Genomic DNA, 22,188 nt, shown 5'->3' with positions numbered 1-22,188 from the left:
GCCGGCGCTCCTCCCCGCCCGCCTGCGCCCTTCTCCCCGGGGAGCCCCGGGGCCAGAGAGAGAGAGAGAGAGAGACCCCCCACCCCCGCCGCCTTCCCTGCCTCGCGAGGCGGCAACCCGGCCCCAGGCAGCCCCTCCATCCTGCTTCCCTGGGGCGCCCCAGCCCCACCTCCGCGCCCCTCCCTCCTTCCCTTTCCTTGCTCTCCTTCCCTGCAACTTCCTGCGAGTTTCGCTTTTCGTAGCCCGCCGTCTTCGAAATGTAGCATGACTGCCTCTCTCTCTCTCTGGGACCGGCTCTCCTTTCTGTGCTTGTGGCCGAGCGGGTCTCTCTCGTGCTCAGCTGTGCGCTTCCCTCCCGCCCCCTACAACCCCCATCGCTCCTGGTCTCCCTCCTCCTCCTCCTCCTTGGCTTCCCTCCAACAATGTGCTCAGGAAAACCCACCGCCGCCTCTGTGGCTTTGTTCTGCCTCCAGCTGCACCCCCGACTTGGTAGCGGAGTCCCCTTCTGCCTCCCACTCCTTGCATCCTCAGATGTGCTTTCAACACTGATTCAACTCCGTATTAGAATATGAAGTACTGTAATAACGATTGCCTCGGAGCATGGGCGTTTTTCTTACTGGTGTCCAGGTAGATAGATGGGTGTGGGTTTCTTTAAATGCACTTCACTAAGTTGTCAAAATCGCTCTGCCCAAGGGCCCTTTTAACTTCCCCTGTATCAGCTGTATGACTCCTGACAAGTTTGCTTAATCCCCGGCTCACTGACCCTCCAAAATGGAGTTATGGATTGCCAAAATTTGCCTTCCCATGATGTGACCCCATGCCCACTGTATTGACATGATGGTCGTCATTCTTTAAGTTTGTCACATTTGTAGATGAATCCTGTTCAAGCTGTCTTTACTAAGTGCTTTTCTCATCTTTTGGAGTAAATTACTTCTGATACTATGTTTTATTTGAGGCTGCATGTTCACTTTGTTAGTGGGAATGGAGACAAGTGGACCTTCTGTTTCTTTTCATTTTCAGCTTCCTGCCTATCAAGCATGAGTTTGGGGAGCATGTCACTCTAACTTTAGCTGCTTAAAATCTTTGGGAAAGTATGTTTTAAAAATGAAAGCTCTAGTGTGTTCTAGCGCTTATTCTGCAAGAATAAATATAGCGACTTGTCTTATGAATTGGCTTTCTGAGAAGTGTGGTTGCAATAGCTGTCTGCCTTCTGCAGCTGTTGTGTGCAGGAAACATGTTAATTTGTTTTGAGATTCCAAATGCTGTGAATCTCACAGAGTGGCTCATGTTTACCAACTAGATCATGGTGTTTTTTTAATGGCTTATGCACTATTGCCTGTGTTTAGCTCTTCAGAGAAGAGTTGCACCCTCCAACGTCAATCAGGTTCCCTTCCTCCTGTGTTTAGCCTGGTGAAAAAAGCTTCAGAACTAGAATGCTATTTTGTCATATTTTGGTTAGCTTAATAAAGGTGGTGTTCTGTTGCAGATTTTGGAACCCTCCCATATTTGATTCTCAATATGTGTATTCTTTATGCCATTGACAGTCATCTTCTCTATTCAAATGCTACTCTTATTATCACTCTGATCTGTCTTGCAAAGTGTTGTGTTAATCCTTTGCACAGTATTGCTTAGAGACCCATGAGCTGGCTGTTTACCATTGAAAGAAGCATTATGTAAACTTCTGCTCTCTTTAGCAAAGCAGGTTTACAAATTTTCTGGCACTCATCTTTAGCCCAAACATATATTTGGTGACTTCTTGGTGTGTGTGGTTTTGCCATACATTTGGATATTGGATGCCCCTTTTATGATCCACCTTATGTCAGACTAATGCTCTACTGCAGGTCCCAACTCTCCAGTTGAAGACCAGAGTGTCTACTCTGACCACTTAAAGACTTCAAACCTTTCCCAGGTCTGCTGTTTGGGATCCTCAAGTGTGGCTGCATAAGGACCTTACAGATGAGCTGAGATTTAACATGTATAAGAAATGGAAGAAAGGGGAAATCACGAAAGAATTTACATGAGTATTAAACAGTTGCAGGGAGAAGGTCATTCTGAGCCAAAGCTCAGACTGAACTCAGACATGCAAGAGAGGTTAAAAATAAATTTACAGGTTTCTTCTGCTATGTTTGAAGCAAAAGGAAGAACAAGCCAATCGTAGGTCCCTTGCTTGGAGAAGATGGAGAAATGCTGTTGAGTGACAGAGAGAAGTGGGAACTGCTCAACCCTTATTTTGCCTTTGTCTTCACCCAAAAGGAAAGCAGTGCCCAACCTGATGATAACAGAGTCAACTATGCAAGGAGGGAGCTGCAGCCCAAGATAGGAAAAGAGGTGGTAATGGAACACCTAGCTACTTTCAATGAATTCAAATATCCAGGGCCTGATGAGCTACACCCAAGGGTACTAAAGGAGTTTGCAGGTGTAATCTCAGAGCCTCTGTCTATAATCTTTGAGAATTATTGGAGAATAGATAAGGTCCCTGCAGATTGGGCAAATGTCCCCATCTTCAAAAAGGGGGGGGGGGAGAAGACCCAGGTAAATGCCGACCGGTGAGCTTGATATTAATACGAGGAAAGGTCCTAGAATGGATGAACAGTCAGTCTGCAGCACTTAGGAAAGGATGCTGTGATTACTAACACCCAGCATGGGTTTCTCAAAACCAATTCATACCAGACAAATCTCATTTCTTTTTTTGATAGTTACAGGCTTGGTGGGTCAGTAAGACTTTTGACGAAGTCCCCCATGATATTTTTGTGGAGAAGCTGGAAAAATGGACTGGGTGAGGTAACGGTTAGGTGGATTTATAGCTGGTTGACTGACCAAACCGAAAGAGTACTCATCAATGGTTCATCGTTATCCTGTAAAAATGTGACAAGTTGGGTGCTGTAGGGTTCTGTCCTGGGCTGGTTGTTCAACATATTTATAAACGCCTTGGATGAAAGAACTGAGGGGATGCTCATCAAATTAGGAGATGCCACCAGACTGGGAGGATGCCGCTGAAGACAGAATCAGAATTCAAGATGACCTTAACAAATTGGAGAACTGGGCCCAAACTAACAGGATGAAATTCAATAGGGACACATTTAAGGTTCTACACTTAGGCAGGAATAACCAGCTGCATGAATATAAGATTGCCAGCAGTACATGTGAAAAGGATCTAGGGGTCTTAGTAGACCACAAGCTTAACATGAATCAACAAGTGTGATGCAGTGGCTTCATTTTCAAAAAAAGGAGATTCCAACTGAACATCAGGAAGATGTTTCTGTCAGCAAGAGCTGTTCGACAGTGGAGCACACTCCCTCAGAAGGTGGTGAGCTCTCCTCCATTGGAAGTTTTTAAGTAGAGGTTGGGTGGCCATCTGTCTTGGATGCTTTAATAGATATTCCTGCATTGCAGGGAGTTGGACTGGATAGCCCTCAGGGTCCCTTCCAAATCAACAATTCTATGATTCTGTGTGTGTTTGGAAAGGTACAGTCATACCTATGCTGCACACCTGAAATAGCTTGAGAGGAAGACTGAATAGGCTCACTCACGTTCTTAAGTGTTATCTTTTATGAGTGTGCAGTAAGCATAGTCTGGAAAATAGTAGACATTTTTTCTCTTCCCGTTTAAAAATAAATGAGTACAGCTCATTTTCCATTGTTTGAAAACAGCCAAACTTGCTGTAGCTTTCAGAACTCTTATCCTTTCTGTTGTGATAGAGTTAGAATGCATTAAGGCAAAGGTAGTGAATGTGTGCCCTCCATATGTTGTTGGACTACAAATCACTTCCTGAACAAGGTGGCAGGGTGCTTTGGGGAGGGGAATCACTGAAAAACCATGTGGTTCCACAATCAATTTTCCATCAGAACAGGACTCTTTCCACCATAACAGTTCCTGTGTTTCCAGTCACCTGAAAGCTGTTTAGATGTGTATTATATGTAACAATTTTTCTCCTTCACTTTCCCTTCACCTCCACCATCCATAGATTGAAATGGACACTCATGCATTCAGGTGTAGCAGATACCTTTAAATGAGCCCACCCTGGAGTGTGACTGTCAGATTCTGGGACAACTTGCAGTGAGATTGGATAGTGCAGGCTTTTATTTGATGCTGAGATTGGGAGCTGCTCTTTCACTCCTGGTGTGCCGTTACCTTCCCATTGGGAACTGAGTCATTCATTATAACAAAGCAATCCTGGGATGGAAGCTAATATACCCTTATTACAGCAACCATCCTTTTCTATGTCAGCACTGCTTCTTTCAAGACTGATTGGGGCAATTGTGGGCCTTTGCTCATCTTGCTTCCCTTATTTGTTCCAGTGGGAAGCAGAGGATTCTTTTCAGCTCTAGCTGTTGTTTTCTTCCAGCTGTTCCTCTCCATGGAGGGAAGGAAAATAGACTGGTTCAGGGGCTGGTTCAGCTATTAACTTGGGAATACACCCTACCAGTATACTTGAAGCCAAGTTTGTGTTTTCTTTCTTTTTAGAGTTGGATAGATGTAATTGGAGAAACTATTAGTCTGCAAATTTAAATCTAACATTCTTTCATTTGCGATCATATCATATCTGACTTACATCAGATGCCATAGGAAGGCATCTTGGTAGGATCTCAGACATCCTTATAGATCTTTTGGAACCTGTTACGTGATCAAGTTATGCAACAGATTTCAGGCACATCCTTGCCTATTGTTTTTAAATGGAGGTGAGGAGAATTACAGTGGTTCCCGAACGGCTTAGTTGTCGAACAAATCGGCTCCCGAACTCCGCAAACCCGGAAGTAAGTGTTCTGGTTTGCGAACATTTTTCGGAAGCCAAATGTCTTCCACGGCTTCTGATTGAGTGCAGGAAGCTCCTGCAGCCAATTGGAAGCCGTGCCTTGGTTGTTGAACAGACTCCCGGAACAGATTAAGTTCGAGAACCAAGGTACCACTGTACTCTGTCCTTCCGACATAGTGATACTTGAGCTTCCCCTCCCTCTCCTTTCTTCATTTCAGATCATACACAGTTTTCATTTTTGCTTGTTAATATCTCTTCCTCACTTGTAAATATATTTTTATCTTATATTCCGGACAGGGTTGCCGAATCATAAATATATAAAAGAAGCTTAGAATAAACAACCCATGGGCTTCTCTCCCCAACTCTCATGCCGAAGAAAATCTTATCTCAATTCAAACCTTTGATCCATGTAGCTAGTATATTCCGCAGTATGTTGTTGCAACCCTTTCCCATCACATGCCAGTATGGCAGTGTAGGAGGGTTTTTGCCAGGCAAAGCACTTTTGCACTCAGTGCCTCCCACATTCCATGCCGAAGGGAGAGCCAGGTACTGAGACAAACTGCGAAAGTTCGAAAGTTTTTTTAAAAAAATATTTATTTCATTTATTTCAAGTTTTTTTAAAAAAATATTTATTTCATTTCTATGCCACTTAATTTTTTAAGAAAAACATCTCACTGTGGTTTACAACCTATATTAAAACATCAAATAAAACCATTGAGAATAAAAGGTTACTGAAGAAAGTCAAATATAAAGTTTACATTCATAGCAGCATAATTAAGAGGAAACTAAAATGTTCTCAAAAATTTCTAAATAAAACATTACAAAGGAGGCCAGCTACATAATGCACACTTAATGCAGCAAAGTGAACAAAAAAATTATCTGAAACATTTCAAAAGAAAAGATTACTAAAGGAAGACAAATGCAAAACACAGTTGAAAACCAAATACTGTAATTAACAAGAGAGTAAAATATTATCATAAGCATAGAATGTATCTGCTGCTGTTGCTACCAGTCCTGCCAATGGTGGCCAGTGGCGTAGCGTGGGGGGCGCAGGGGGGGCCGGCCGCACCGGGCGCAACATCTGGGGGTTAGGGTTAGGAGTAGGGTTAGGGGGCACAAATCCACGGGTTAGGGGGCGCAAATTACTTGCCCACGCTACGCCACTGATGGTGGCTCATGGTGGGCAGAGGCTGTGGAAACTCAGGCTCAATGATCTGGGTCTGCACTAAGAGACAACCCCCTTAAACAAAACCTATAGTGATATGTCACAGAAAGGCTCTACTTTTTCTCAAAAACCTGTAGTTGCCTGAAAACAGTTACTGTTAAGATAAATATTCTTTCATTCCTAGTGGGCCAATAAAAATGGCTGGTGTATGTAACTGCCGTTATTTTTAATTTTAGAATGAATGACAGGTGGAGTAGATGCAGAACCTTCTTCATGTCTGTAGTTCTGTTACCCAAAGCTTGGAGCAGGCCCCAGAACTCGGACAGGTTTGAAAAGATTTAATGCTTAAATGTGTGGTATGTGGTAAAATTTGTTGGAGTTTTGCCATCTTATTAAAAAAATGCTATAAATTTTTTTCAAGTAGTATTTTTAAGGGATATTGATTAATTTTATAGATTCAGATTGATATGCTAGGAAATAAGGTACAGTATTTAGTCTATTGGGCTGTGGATTTTTCAAGCTTATTCCTTTTCTTTTTTCATGCCTGTGGAGCAGCAGAACACTGAAATCAAAGGAGGATAGAATACTATTCATACTGGAGGATCTTAATAATTATAGGAGGTTTTAGAGGTCATTTACGTGTGAAATTCTCCAAACTGCACCTCCAAAGTGGTCCCCTTTCCCCAATATCTCCATCTTTCATAGGCAGTGTGATCTTACCTCAGAGGTAGCTTTGGATATGACCAACAATTGTAGTCCACCCAACATGGAAGTGACCACGAAATATACTAACTGTACTTTTTTATCATTTCTGAAGCTATTTTTTGTTGCTTAGGAAAGCCTGAGTAGTTGGTTTTGTTGTTAGGATTGGTCCCATTAACCAACAATTTGGGACTCCTTTCAGTTTCAAAGAGAAAAGTGACAAAATGAGTAAAAAAGTTGGATAATTTGATTGAGGTAAGCGTGGTTGTTTTTGTCCCTAGCAAAAACTTACAGGAAATTTGTTTTGTCTTTGAATCTCAAATTCAGCACATGGAGCACTAATCTAAAAACTTCTTATTGGAGTAACTGCTAAACTCTTAAGTTTTTCTTGGGTCCCTAAATGATAATACGGTTTAGTGTGTCAAAAGCCAATTAATCACAGTATCATTTAGCAGTCTTGCTTAAAAGTACCTGCACAATACAGTTGTGAAATCCCCTGCTGTGGAACCATGCTTGATCCTATTAGATGGAGAGGCATCTCCAGGAGTCTTTTATGGTGTAGAAAGGACAAGAATTAAATTTATCTTGTGTCTCCAAACTACAAAGTACTATTGTATTTAAATAGCAAAGTGGGGGGAAATACAATAATAGAAGTGGGGGAAATTTATTTCTGCCTCTAGCTGCTTTTCAGTTGCAAGGTAGTTGCTGATAAATTCTGAAACAAATCTAGCAGATTGCTGGAAATACCTTTCAGCTTTTTCTGAAATGGGATCAGCAGTGTTGATTCTTCTTGCCACAATTACATAAATTAGACAGAATCTCTTTAGGCTTTGAACTTAATGCTTAAAGGGCTGTTTATCATGAGCAGATTTTTAGAAATCATTCATCTAAGAATATTGAACTCGAACTCTTAATCAGCTGCTTGTAACAGATTAAAACGTTCTTTGTAGCGCATTGTGTGCATATCTTTAAAAGTGTGGAGTACTTTATTATTACCGTATTTTTCGCCCTATAGGACGCACTTTTTCCCCTCCAAAAATGAAGGGGAAATGTGTGTGCGTCCTATGGGGCGAATGCAGGCTTTCGCTGAAGCCTGGAGAGCGAGAGGGGTCGGTGCGCACCGACCCCTCTCGCTCTGCAGGCTTCGCGGACCTCTCCGCAAGCAGCGGGAGCGCTCCCGCTGCTTGCGGAGAGTTGCCTGCATGCAGAAGCCTGCGCGCGCTGAGCTCAGCGCGCCCAGGCTTCGCGGACCTCTCCGCAAGCAGTGAGAGCCAGCGCTGGGCTCCCACGGCTTGCAGAGAGCTACCTGTTTGGGGGCTGGGGTGGGGGAAGCTCGGGCCTCCCCTGCCCCAGCCCCGCACCTGGGGGGGGATTTCCCCCCCCCTTTATTTCCCCCCCCCCCAAAAAAAAACTAGGTGTGCCTTATGGGACGGTGCGTCCTATAGGGCGAAAAATACGGTACTCATTTCAGAGTTAGAGAGGCCCCCATTCTTCCTTACCTGGAGAGATGGGGGAGAAGGGGAATTATTCCTGATGCAACACTGATTTCAGAAACAGAAGAGAATGGGAGAGGCCTCTTCCTGATTCTGCACTGAACCTAGATGCTTAGAAAGCAATGCGGCTTCTTGCACATCCCTCTTCTTGGCTGTGCAGGAGAAGGCCTCTCCTCCACCCAGAGGGGAGGGGTTGTGAGCGGGAGCAGCTTCCCGCTGGGACAGGGAGGCGTACTCGGCTCCCTGTTCCTGATTGCTTCTGCTGCCATGGCCAAGCCTTCCAGCTGACCAATAGGGCTGGCTGGTGGGCGGGGCTAGCCACATTTAAAAAGCCGCGGCAGCGCTCGCTCCCAGTCTATTCCTGCATTTTTCGGATCTCCCGCCCTCTTAGGTCAGCTTCTTTTGCATATTGACTTTGCTATGGACTTTGGTTGGTTGCCTTGGTTGCCCAAGGGGCCTGGTAGGACTTTTTATCCATTTGGCAAATTGGCACCAGCCTCTTGGTTTTTTCTCCTACCTCGTAGCAATTCGTCACAACTTTCTGGTATTGGCGGTTAGGCATTGGAATATGTGTGCTGTGTTGGAGGATTGGTTATGGGCCATCATCTACCCCTCCTCTTTTGGGTATTCCGTTAAAGGAATCCGGCGGTCGTGGATCCTGTCCGATGCCCTGCTGGTGGCTATGTGTTGTGAGGAATAATTCCCTTGGGGTTTTTTTTTCCTGAATTTAGGCGCCAGTCACTTCATTGGGGGACCCAGGGTTCTAAAAGAAAGAGAAAAATCCCTTCTGCATATCCTTCTTTATATTATAAGACCTGTCTCCCTTCATTCTGAAGTAATTTTTCTAAACTACAAAGGTGATGGTGTACCCATTTCAGGAAGCTGCAACCCATTTGTGCCTCAAAAAATAAGTTTTATTAAGGTTTTTTTGTGTTACATAGCAAACAGATAAACAAGGAGCAGTACATCTGTTGTCTCCACTTTCAATTGTGCTTCATTTTTTAAAGACTCAGTATTTAGGGTGTGCCAGAGGAGTGTGGTTAAATAAATCATAACAGTTTAAGAAATAAAATGCAGCGTAAGAGGACCATAAAGCAACAGTGACATTTAAAAATGCATCAAAGGCACAGTGGGATACGTTTCCTGCCTTCCTAAATTTCAGGGGGGGGGCAACCTCTTTTGGGAAGGCATTTCTCACCATCCGGCTGCTCTGCTGAGAAGTCTTGCTCTCTTGACCCTGCCAAGCACACCTCCCAAGGTGGTGAAACACAGAGCAAGACCTTAGATGTTGACAGTAGAGCATGAGCAGGTTCATGCAAGGAGGGAGGGCAGTCATTTAGATCATCTGCTCCCAAGCCATTTAGGGCTTAATGAGTAATAAAAAGCTTTGCCTTGTTCAAATTATAGAAAACATATGCCAATTAAAGAAATGGCTTAAGTGCATGATAGTGAAAAGTGTAATCTCCTGGCTGATCCTTGTTACTGTTCTGGAGACTCCCCCACCCCGCACTTCCATGACTTTATGCTATCAGTTTCCTGCTAGATGTATTGCAAGCTGGTGTCTCTTTAAACAGCTTTCTGCAATTTTCTTGGATTCTTTTCTCCAAATGAAGCAGCATTAGAGAACTGGAATAGACTCAATATTTGTTCTCTCCAGGGGGGAAAAAGAGAATCTTTTCCAACTTGCAGATTATATTTTCTAATTCCTTTTCAGTTGACAGCCTACAGTTTGCCAGTTGGCAAATCTCAACTTCAATTTCCTCTTACTACTTTGAAGAATTCTGGTGGTCTGTATGCAAACAACATTTTTTAGTGTCTGCCAGTGAATTGATACCGTGCTTCAAAATTAGTTATTTTAAAAACCCATTATGAAAATAATGTCTGGTCACTACCAGTATTTTGCAGGAAGAATCCAACTGCATACTGTAGGTTTCGGTTTGCGCAATTAAAGTGGATTAAAGCACTCTGGCACAACAAATCCACGTTGTTGTTGTTGTTGTTGTTGTTGTTGTTGCTGTTGTTGTTGTTGTTGTTTGTCTAAAACAGAGACTTTTGCAGTTAGGAAATGAAATATACTCAGAGTCGCAAAGTGATTTCATGCTCTTTATTCAGCTCATAGTGGTGAGGAGGAATGAATGAATGTCCCCTCAAAGTATCTGCTTTATATACATTATTTACACAATGGGCTGCACATGATTGGCTAATTCCAGGATTCTACTGTAGGCCAATCAGGTTGTGGATTCACTTCTATCTGGAGCATGATTGGGTGGTTCCTGCTAACCAATCATACTGCTGCATTGTTCTAGGACCAATCAGACTGCTGCATTCTGAATCCTATTGTTCTAGGACCAATCAGACTGCTGCCTTTTGGAGCCTATTGTTCTAGGACCAATCAGACTGCTGCAGTTTGGATCCTATTCAACTCAGTACATAACACCCCTCCCCTCTAAGTTCCAGTCCTGCCCGGAAGGTCGCATTCATAGTCCTCAAGGTACGCCGGTGGCCTACGTGTGCGTTGCGGCCTGGGGTGTTCCCTGGTCCGGGGTTCAGGTTCTGGCTCGTGTTCCAAGGATGGGGCTGTTTGGTCTGGCGCAACCGGCTCGCTCAGTCGTGGTTCTGGTTCCGGTGTCCTTTCGGCCTCGCGGGTCCTCTCTGTATTTACTGATTCTGCCTCTCCTGCTTGCCCCTGCTGCTCTATGGGCCTCACTGCCCCACTGTTCCCTTGGGACTCCTCTGACCTGTCCTCCTCCTCCTGGTTTTCTCCCGGGAATCGTCGCCGTATCTGGTCGCAGTGGCGGCGCCAGCATTGCCCCCCATCTGTTAGCACCTCGTACGACACGGGGCCCGTGACCCTGGTGACTGTGGCAGGTACCCATGCAGGGCCTGCCCCAAAATTCTTTGCGTACACTGGGTCCTGGGCCTCGAAGGTCCGGGGGTTCCTGCCTTCCCCCACCACTACCTCATCCTGAGCTCTATCGGGGTGAAGGCGGTCCAATCTGATTGCAAGGCGCCGACCCATTAGTAGTTCAGCGGGGCTCCGGCCAGTCGTTGAGCTGGGGGTGCTGTGCTGTGCTAGAAGGAATGTGGCAAGGCGGTACTCCCAATCCCCTTGCGTCATGCGGCGAAGGGTGTCCTTGGTGGTCCGCACCATGCGTTCTGCTTGGCCATTGGTGGCAGGGTGGAATGGCGCCGAACGGATGTGGCGGATGGCGTTCTGCACTGTGAAGGTTTGAAATTCTCCTGATGTAAATGCAGTCCTGTTGTCTGAGACGAGAGTGTCAGGGAGCCCGTGGGTTGCAAACAGCCTGCGTAGTACCCGGATGGCTGCGGACGTAGAAGTGGACGGTACCAGTGCGACTTCCAGCCATTTGGTGTAGGAGTCCACCACTATGAAGAATGTTTTCCCCTGAAAGGGGCCAGCGAAGTCCACATGCAGGCGTGACCATGGTGCTCGGGCGGACTCCCAGGACTGGACTGGGGCCCTTGGGGGATCTGGGCGGGATTCCTGGCAGGCCTGGCAGTGTTTGACCCAGGCCTCTATCTCTCCGTCGATCCCCGGCCACCACACATAACTCCTGGCAAGGGCCTTCATTCTTACTACCCCTGGGTGTGTCTCGTGTAGGGCTGTGAGGACCCTTTTGCGGAGGGGCTGGGGAACAACGACCCTGCTTCCCCATAACAGGCACCCCTTGTGGGCTGACAGTTCATGTTTGCGGGTTGTGTAGCCGGCGAATTCTGGCCCGGGGCTGCGGCTGGGCCATCCCCTCCACACCCAGTCCAGGACCCGGGAGATGACCCTATCTTTCTTGGAATGGTGTGCAACTTCTTGTGCCTGAATGGGGCGGTCAGGAAGCAGCTCCAGGCTCATAACCTCTTGTGCAGGTGCTGGGTCGGGGCCTGTTTCCGGTAGTGGTAGCCTGCTGAGGGCGTCTGCATGGCCCATCGCCTTTCCAGGGCGGTGAATCAGTGCATACTGGTAGCTGGCAAGGAAAATTGACCACCTGAGGACGCGAGGAGACAGCACTTGGGGGGTCTGCTTTTCGGGGGCAAACAAGCCAAGCAACGGCTTGTGGTCAGTCACCACGGTGAAGGGCCGCCCGTACAAGAAATCATGGAATTTTTTTACTCCCTTCACGATTGCCAGACCCTCCTTGTCGATTTGCGAGTAGTTCCGCTCGGTTTCGTTGAGTGTCTGGGAAAAGTATGCTACCGGTACCTCTCTTCCATCCGGGAGTTGGTGTCCCAGGACAGCGCCGATGCCATAGGGCGAGGCGTCGCATGCTAGCACCACCGGCAGCCTCTCGTCGAAGTGTGCCAAGACCGAGTTTGAGACAAGCAAGTCCTTGACTGCCTGGAATGCGGCCTCCTGGCGCTGGCCCCACACCCAAGGGGCCCGCTTGTCCAGGAGTCTGTGTAGGGGCTCCGCTACCGCCGCCTTGTGGGGAAGGAAGGAATGGTAAAAGTTCAATAATCCCAAGAAGGCCTGAAGTTCAGTCTTGTTCTTGGGCGCTGGGGCATCACAAATGGCCCGTACCTTGTCCCCAGTCGGGTGAACCCCTTCTGCATCCACCATAAATCCCAGAAAGTCCACTTGAGGCACTCCTAGTAGACATTTTTCCCGCTTCACCTTGAGACCCGCCATCTGGAAACGGTGCAGAACAGTGCGGAGGCGGTCCTCAAACTCCTCTGGTGTGGGCCCGGCAATCAACACATCATCAAAGAAGGGGGTGACACCAGGAATCCCTTTAAGGAGAGAGTCCATTAGATTCTGGAATATGCCTGGTGCCACGCTGACCCCGAATTGCAGCCGCTTTACCCTGAACGCTCCTCTGTGCGTCACAATCGTCTGTGCCTCTGCTGTGGCCTCATCTACTGGCAGCTGTTGATATGCTTGGGCCAAGTCCAGCTTGCCAAAAATTTTCGACCCAGCCAGGGTGGCAAGGACATGGCTGACCACTGGCACTGGGTATGCATGGGCCGTGAGGGCCTTGTTTATGGTACATTTGTAGTCTGCGCAGATGCGGACCGAACCATTAGGCTTGACGGGTGTGACGATTGGGGTTTCCCAGGGGGCATTAGGCACCGGCTCCAGCACTCCTTGCTCCACGAGTCGGTCCAATTCCTCGTCTATACGGGGTTTCAGGGCGAATGGGACCCGGCGGGCCTTGAGCCTGACTGGTCGTACTGCGGGGTCAAGCTGTAGAGCAATGGGGGGGCCCGTATACTGTCCCAATTTCCCATCGAAAACCCCCGGAAACTCCTTGCATATGGCGTCCACGTCCACTTGTAAGCTCATGTGGTTCACCCCGGTGATGGCTAGTCCCAGTGGTCCAAACCATGCCAACCCCAGTAAGCTAATGTAGGGGCCCTTGACCACAAGCAAGTCCAGTTGCCGCGTCCGCCCTCGGTATTGCACCCTGAAGGTCCCCACCCCCATTGTGGGGACCTTACGTTTCTGGAAGTCCCGGAGGGTGAATGGGGCCGGCCTGAGTTTGGGACCCCCAGTAGGACACAGTTTCCTTAAGGTCCTTGCCGAGATTATGGATAGAGTTGAACCCGTGTCAAGCTCCATGCGGCATGGGGCCCCCTCTATCTGTACCTCTACATAAATTTTCTCTACGTTGGGGTGGGGCAACTGGTATACCTGGAAGTCTGTGAGCTCCGTCGAGTTGCCTTGGTGCGTTGGGCCCCGGGACCTGGGGCTCTTGGATTGGTCATCTGATGCCTGGCTTCGGGTGGGCCGAGCCCGACACACCCGGGCGATGTGTCCCAATTTTCTGCACTGCCTGCACTCTGCGTTGCGGAAACGGCAGGTCCTCCTCTCGTGACTTTCTCCACAGCTTGCGCAGTTCCCTCCTTCTCGTCGAGGCAGCTGTGGTATGTGGGCTGCTTGAGTGCGCTGCTGTACTCGGTGCACCTCCTCCCTGTCGGATCCCGAGTCGTTGGTGAGGTCTTCGTGGTGGACCCTCGGTTGGGACGGCTGGCTCAGCCGTGCCTCTTGCGTCGACCTCTCAGCAGCTTCCGTTGCCAGGGCCTCCTCCAGAGCGACCTGGAACGTTAGGTTCTTCTTAGCGTAGAGGCGTCGTTGCAGCTTCTCATCCTTCAGGCCACCGACGAGGCGGTCACGAAGCATGTTCTCCAGCTCTGAGAAGTTGCAGAACCGGGCAGCTTGGCGGAGAGAGGTCACAAACCCAGTTATGGTTTCCCCAGGGGCTTGCCGCTTTGCGTAGAAGGCATTTCGACGAGCCACCACTGAGGGCTGTGGCGAAAAGTGCCCCTTCAGCTGTTCCATTATTGTTTTGTATGGAACAGTAGCGACGTCTTCAGGCGCAAGGAGAGCCCGGGCGATTTCAAATGTCTCCTCTCCGCAGACGCTGAAGAATATTGCCCTCTTCTTGGCGTCTTCTTCATCGGTGACCCCTTTGGCTTCTAGTAGGAAGGTGAAACGGGAGGCGTACGCTTCCCAGTCTCCAGATGCTGGGTTGAATGGCGAGAAGCTGCTGTCAGTTGCCATTCTGAGTTCCTTGTGTCCCGGAGCTGAAGCCTGGATACACGGTGCGAGGCAGCGGTGCGGCAGGTGGCGGTGCTGCGGTGCTGTGTGTGGCAGTCAGCTCAGCGGGATCCCACCTTCGTCGCCAGTGAAATATACTCAGAGTCGCAAAGTGATTTCATGCTCTTTATTCAGCTCATAGTGGTGAGGAGGAATGAATGAATGTCCCCTCAAAGTATCTGCTTTATATACATTATTTACACAATGGGCTGCACATGATTGGCTAATTCCAGGATTCTACTGTAGGCCAATCAGGTTGTGGATTCACTTCTATCTGGAGCATGATTGGGTGGTTCCTGCTAACCAATCATACTGCTGCATTGTTCTAGGACCAATCAGACTGCTGCATTCTGAATCCTATTGTTCTAGGACCAATCAGACTGCTGCCTTTTGGAGCCTATTGTTCTAGGACCAATCAGACTGCTGCAGTTTGGATCCTATTCAACTCAGTACATAACAGGAAAGGAACAGGGACATGTGCTGAAAAGAGTTGGTTAACAATCATATGCCCTCCCTGCTAACAAACCTGAAAGAATCCTCATTGTCGTGTAACCTTCCTGCAGACAAATCTGAATATACTCTCAATAAAGTCTGGGCTCACATAACCTCTCTGTGCAAGTTGTGTGCAAACAAATCAGGACGACTAAACAGATAAATTAGAGGAGGGCTAAGTGTTACACATGATGTAGCATTTTAAATTTAATCACTTCCTAGGCAGTGATATATCGCAGTCAGAATCCAAAAGGCCGTTTGCACGGCCTCTGTGTGGTTTTTTTCAGCCTCACCCTTCCAGTGCATCCTTTGGCAACCTGTCCCCAAAGTCGGAAGACCTTCCAGATCCTTCTGTGAGATGTTAGCAGCTGCTGTCAGCAGAGCTGCACTCATCCAGCAGGGCTTCCCCTTCCTCTTCTCCACGTGAGGCCTTCACACTCCCCCCCCCCCGCGGCTCTGGAGGGTCCTCCAACCATCCAGAGCAGATGCTGGGGTCAAGTGATGGGGTGGGCTTCAGAGGGAGGCAAGAAAAGTCCCATGCCATCTTAAAGGCTAACAGATTTGTTGTGGCACAGACTTCTTGAACATTAGATCCAACTTCATCAGATCATGAAGTTCCTTACGTTTTCTTTTTTCAATAATTGAACCCCCGAGAGCTCTGAAAGGTAGCACTACCTTAAATTGTCTCTAAAACAGTCATATAAAGCCAACGAACCAGATAAAACATTACAGCTATGACTTCAGCACCTCAGTTAATATTCTACCACCTGCTTTCCCTCTATCCTCATCACAGAATGTCTGCTTAATAACATGTTCATGCTGGTTCTTCCACCATAGAAATTTGACCCATCTTTTATTATGGCATCTTAATAAATGCTGCCACAAAAATGATTGTTTCATAAGGGCGTGTAATTTGTTGTTTTCCTTTATGGCCTGCTGCCCTCCATGTGAAGTTGGACCCTAATTCCCACCAGCTCCAGGCAAGCTAGCCAATAATCAAGGATGCTAGGAGTTGTAGTCCAAACAATTTCTGGAAGTCACCACTTTGGTTGCCCCTGGTATACAGCTTCCATACCCTCCTTTGGCCTGTTACAAGAGGCAAAGTATAATTATGCAGTGAGATGTGTTGCCTTTGTTTCTGTGTAACCTTGCATTCTGTCAAGCTGTTGTCCAATTCCTTGCATGTTGGCTTTTCATCATTGTTTACTGGCGCTTTCCGCTTTTAATTGCAGTATTTATCTCCATATATAGCTCAAGGAAACCATTCACCCCTGCAATTCTCTCTTTTTTCTTTTTTTTTTAAAGAGCTGGCTGCACAAATTCCTCATCCTTTCCTTAATTCCCTTCTGTTGTAAGGAGCATGAGGACTCTGAATTACCTAGATTACCTTTTTTAACTGTAAAAGTTAATACTGTAGCATGAGTTATAGTTGCCTAATTGTAGCTTGTATTTTGGTAAGCTTACATAAACTGACAGTATTTCTAAGCTGGTGGAAAATAGCATTAAGGCAAAGCTTCCTTCTCCCCAGCAAAAGCAAGTTGAGTTCATTGCTCCCATTTTCATGCTACTATTTCAAGCTATAACCATAATGGTCGCATGTCCCCAATAAAATGAACACACCACTTCAAGCAATAAGTACACTGCCTTTGTTTTAGCTTTTATTGTGACCTTTCCATTTCTCTCTTGGCAAATGGCCTTAAATTGTTCAGTCGTTTTAAATTACCTAAGTATTTCCTTGTTTGTTTTTTTAACAGGAATGACTTAGTTCAGCAATTTTGCACTGCCCTAAATGAGCTATGCAACTCTGGATTTGAAGGCTATCATATTTACTGGGTTACTTGAGTCAAGTCTTTAATGTAAAGGGGAGGGCAGAAGAAAGGGGTGCATGTTACCAGACGGTAAAATATATAGTGGATAAGTACCAACGAAACCTTGGAACTGAACGTAGATGCCAATCTACGAAGAGTGTTCAGAGTGATCGATTGCAGTTTGCTCTTGAATATAGTGGTCTAGATTTAATAAGATGCCAATCTACGAAGAGTGTTCAGAGTGATCGATTGCAGTTTGCTCTTGAATATAGTGGTCTAGATTTAATAAGATGTGAGTATGAAATCTACCCTACTATTCATGAGCAACTTTGCATGCAGATTCAGCTGAACGGGGTAGAGGACTTTGGTTGGTACAGCTTTGCCAGTCCACTGATAATCTTCAATTCTCTTTTCAGTGAAACGCTTCAGAGAACCAAAGCATGAAAGGCGTCCTTGGAGAATTTGGTAAGTGCATTGTATTGTTCCTAGAGTGCCTTACCTTTCCTAGATGTTCAGCTCATGGACCTTGGGCGATGCATTACAAAGGGCAGGCAGTTGCAACCTGACTACTGTGCGTCAGGTTACGCTTTTGTTTTTTTTCCAGTCTATAGGAACACCAAGGCAGGGATGTCTGAGAATGTTGCACTCGATTCTGTGTCCTTTTAAAAGAAGATTGTAGTTGCGTTACAAGGTCTTCCTGTGCCAGGCAAAGCTGGGGCAAATAATATCAAACTGCAGGAGCAGCAGGTCATTTTGAAATTTAAATCAATTTAAATTTAAAACCTGTTCGCTAGAGCAAAGTACATAATCAATCTGCATTTCCCTCGACTTCCCCTCCCCTCCTTTCTGTGGTTACTTAGTGTATATCTTTTTGTTACTGTATATCCAGCTCAGTATTCCCTTTCCCTTATTTCTTACTGCACCTGTTTATTCTGCTAATGTTTTAAGTTGTTTACATCTTTAGATAGTCAATAATGTTTCCCCATTCTGTTTTTAAAAAGTCTCTCTTCTTGGTTTCTTATTCTTCTGGTAAATTCCACCATTTCTGCATATTCCCATCAATTTTAATTGCCCATGACATTTTTCTCATGCTGCAGACAAATCTTCTGAGTTTGAAAGCCAATGCCCTTAGTAGGACTTATTTAGCACTGGCTGTTTCTTCCTGCCTCTCCCAGATTAGGAACTCGCTGCCTGTTGACATCAGATTGCTGAGTGTACACTTTTCAGCGCCTGCTAGAAACATTTTTGCTCAGGCCGTCCTATCCAGGCAGGCAAGAGTCAGCAGGTGCTTTGATCTGTTTTTAGCTTACCCTTTATTGACAGTTTTTCATTTTTGCAAATCACTTAGAGAGGTTCAATTTACCGTCAAGTGGTATATAAATTTTGCCACATAAATTAGCAGTGCAGGGGTCAAGGTGTGTGGAAACAGAAGTGCGGAGAACAGTTATCCACTCTTGGTAGCCAATCCAGAGAGGTATGGGATGGGTGCTGGCCTGCAGAGACTTAAGTGACAAGGGAAGTTCAGCTGGCAGGAATGGAGGGAAAGGTGCAGTATATGGGAACGAGGCTTACTGGCAGAGAAGAGCAGAGCTAGCGGCTTGACGCTCATGACGGGTTTGGAGAAAACAAGACGTGGAAAGGAGGCAAATTGGGGCTGGATAAGCCCATCAGCTGCATAATTTTGAGTGAACCCAGGCATCTGTTAGATAGGAAATTTCGCTCTCCAGCTCATTTAAGTTTGACACACGGGTCTAGAAAACAGAGAAATATATTGGAATGTCTAATAAAAAATGAAACTTGCCTGCTAATGACCCTTATGAATGAAGAGCACTTGCACTTCATTCCCTCTCACCCAGTCAAGTTATACTTGTGAATTTAATAGACTGGACTTTGCCAGGCATGCAGGAAATTTAAAAAGTAATGGGGGTTCTCATGGCTGAGGCAAAATGCAGCCCCCCAGGACTCTTTCTGGCCCTCACTGGCTGTGCTCTATACTTTCCAGAGCTTTCCTCTGTTGGAATATGTAACTATTTCACCTTGATGGAGGATGGAAGGGGGGGGATTTCTAGAGAAACCTGTGTCTTTGTGTTGCTGGGACGTAGTTCTCAAACTTGCCAGTCTCCACTTTTGCCACCACCCCACCTTATTAGCATGCCGCCCCCTGGAAGGTTCCCTGTGAAGAAATGCAGTATTTGGGCTGAAAAGGGTCTCTCGCCTCCAGGATAAAAAGTTCAAAACTGCTTCTGCACCCTTGGTATCTTTCTAAGAACTTGCAATTTTAGATGAGGAGATCTGTATGGTCTGTGTTTCATGTGATGACCACTTTTTTAACTTCCTGTAGGTTTTTGGATACTTCCAAACAAGCCATAGGGATGTTGTTCATCCACTTTGCCAATGTGTATTTATCAGACCTTACTGAAGAGGACCCTTGTTCACTGTAAGTAGAGTGTGTGTGTGTGTGTGTGTGTGTGTGTGTGTACACAATGCTTTATAGAACCATCCTGCATGCTGTTTTAGAATAATAGCCAACAAGGTTTAGAAATATTGGTCCAACAAAGTTTAAATTTAGATCCCTGCCCAACAAACTAAGTTAGAAATCAGTGAAGTAGGGTTCTGCTTGGTCAGGCCAGCAAGTCAGATAAACATCCTTGTAGTGCAGAACAGCATCAAGCTACTTCTTTCCTACAATGCACAAGTCCCTTCAAATGATAAACCCTAACTTTGAAACGCTGGTATTCCTCCAGATGGAGCAATTCTGTCAAAAAAGCTGGGAAATAGAGATAATCAGTCACAGCTTGATTGTTTTCCGGGACAATAGTGACCTCTGGTGGGCTCAAGTATAATAATAGCTCAAATTTATTCATCCAGGTAGATCGATCCAAATGTCTTAATCCATCTAGCCTCTCATTCTACAGTAATGTATTCATGTAGTAGTTTTTTTAAAAGAAACAACCAAAAAAATCCACTTCAAACTGAACTTCTATTGACTTTTTGCTTGGGCTTTTGCATTTGAGCATCTACATGCACATAGATTTTTATCTTAGCAACTGCTCTATGTGGAAGACTAAAGCTCAAAATGAGTGACCGGACCAAGCATATTTAGCATGCCTAATGACTAAGCAGGGATTTGAATCTGTATTGCCCTGGTTCTAGTCCAACATGGTAACCACTGTATTGCACTAGCCCTTGAGTGTGACCCTGCCTACCTATGCTTGCTACTTGACCACTAAAAATGAAGAATGAAGAGTAGCATATCTTACAATTACTGTGTGATTAAGTTGCTAGGCATCTTGAATAGGTGACAGCGCTGTCAAAGGCAAAGATCTAGGTGGTGGTGATGGCTGAGAGTCATATGGATTGGAATTTTGATTATGGCAGCTGCATAGGCCTCAGATATGTCCTATTTCTTTTGTGTATTTTTCTTATCCCTTTAGGTACCTTATCAACTTTCTGCTGGATGCCACCTTGGGAATGCTGCTAATTTACGCTGGTGTGCGGGCAGTAAACAGCATTGTTGAATGGCAGCAGTGGGAGTCCCTTCGCTTTGGTGAATATGGTAAAGATTTTGATGCCTTAGAAAGGAATTCTTTTGGGGCTGAGCTGCTTTAATAACTTACTAGATGGGCAGTTTTAATGTATTTGGCATATCAGCACCTGCAACTGTGTAGCATGTTTCTTTTCCAAAGGTGCAGATATTTGATCGCTACACATTGCCAAGATGCAAGCTGGAGTGAATCTCCTAACAAAACAGTATTGTTTCGCAATCAGAAAGCAGCACATCAGCTGGCTGAGAATGATGGCTGTGGTCTGCAACAGATCTGGGGTTTTTTCTAGCTTTGAGACATAAGGACTTTAGTCTTCTGCTCTCTCAGATGACTCCACCTTTTGTCCCTTACGATTAGAACTACCTCCCAGAATCAGATAAACATTAGGGGGGGCCACCAGGTGGCGCATTGGAAGATGGCAGACAATAACATCTCTCCGACCCACACAAGGTAATTAAGAGGCTGCTATGGGAAGTATGCAGTCTTCCCCCCCCCCAAGGATATGGGGGGGACTGCCTTGCCAGTGGTGGCCACAATGCACCCCCAGATTCGAGAGAAGGGGGTGCGCCAGTCACTTGGTTCAGCCCTCGGTGTGGTCGGCTCTTCCCGGACGCCGTCTCTAATCTGCACGTACTGGTTTGCTTTAACACGAAAATATAATTGGAAATATATAATTGGAAGATGTTAAAGCACATACGTCAAGCAAAGGTCGGGAGATAAGACTGCTGATTAATGGATTTCTGGGATCGGAGCGGCGGGCGAAGACAAATAAATCAGGAGATGAAGCGCCATTAAGAGATGGGTATGTCTGGAGCTAAGAAGGTGGGGTGGAGGAAAAAACTTTTCTTCTTTGTCTTATGAGTATAAATAACTCTCCACCCCAAAGAAAAAAGAACTGCCATATTTTACTACACAAGCAGGAATTTAAAAACTGTGTGGGATGAATTAATGATGAATGAAGAGAGGATTCGTAAAGATCGGAGAATGGAAAAATTTTATGACGCAGTTTTAAAATGGCATCTCGCAAGACAGGCTTGTTTAAGAAAGACGGGGGAACCAGGACTATTTAAAAGTGAACGATGTTTGGAATTTGATCTTTAACCTGGCAGAGCCCTCTAGGAGATATTTTACAAGCCTGGGAAAGCTAAAGGGCAGACCGAAGATAAATTTTCGAAGGAGGAGTGAAATGGTGGCTGTCCCTATGAGATATGACTTGTGGAGTGCGTAAAACCCACGCAGACGATGTTTGTTCTTAACCTGCCTGTGAAGATTATCAGAGATCGCAAAGAAAGGAATATATGACAACAACAAGAAGATGAAAAAAGTAAAAAAAAGAGACTATCTGGATAGAACTGGATAGAACTATTTAATTAAAGCAGTAATAGAAGTGATGTTTGAATTCTCGTCCGGAGCTTGATGTATGGGTACCCCCAACAAAATTGAAAAATTTGGCTGTTTAATTTGGAATCAATGTGATTTGAAATAATGTGATATGATTGGCCTGTTAATAAAAATTATGTTTTTTAAAAAACCAGAATCAGATAAACATTAATGGCCCCTTCTCTTACTTCCTTCAGATACCTTCTCACAACCCACCTGCTGTGTGAAGCCTTCACCCCCTAGTCCCCAGCCCCTAGTGTCATTTAGACTATGTAATTGAAATAGTAAATATTTTTCTTC

General features: G+C 45.8%; 1 protein-coding gene across 2 annotated transcripts in view; it reads left to right on the top strand.

Annotated features, from left to right (window-relative positions):
* Window positions 1-22,188, top strand: part of LOC309334317 (store-operated calcium entry regulator STIMATE-like) — a 39,677-nt gene that overhangs the window by 327 nt on the left and 17,162 nt on the right. For both annotated transcript variants that reach the window (XM_081848568.1, XM_081848567.1), the window contains exons 2-4: window positions 17,380-17,428; window positions 19,305-19,400; window positions 20,398-20,519. In XM_081848568.1, coding sequence (XP_081704694.1) covers window positions 17,380-17,428; window positions 19,305-19,400; window positions 20,398-20,519 — 267 coding nt within the window. The remainder of the gene's footprint in view (window positions 1-17,379; window positions 17,429-19,304; window positions 19,401-20,397; window positions 20,520-22,188) is intronic.

The sequence above is a fragment of the Podarcis erhardii genome, assembly GCF_964252035.2.
Source record: "Podarcis erhardii genome assembly, chromosome: 2".
Taxonomy (NCBI): Eukaryota; Metazoa; Chordata; class Lepidosauria; order Squamata; family Lacertidae; genus Podarcis; species Podarcis erhardii.
Note: the sequence above shows the minus strand (reverse complement) of the source record. Positions and strands in the feature narration are given on the sequence as shown.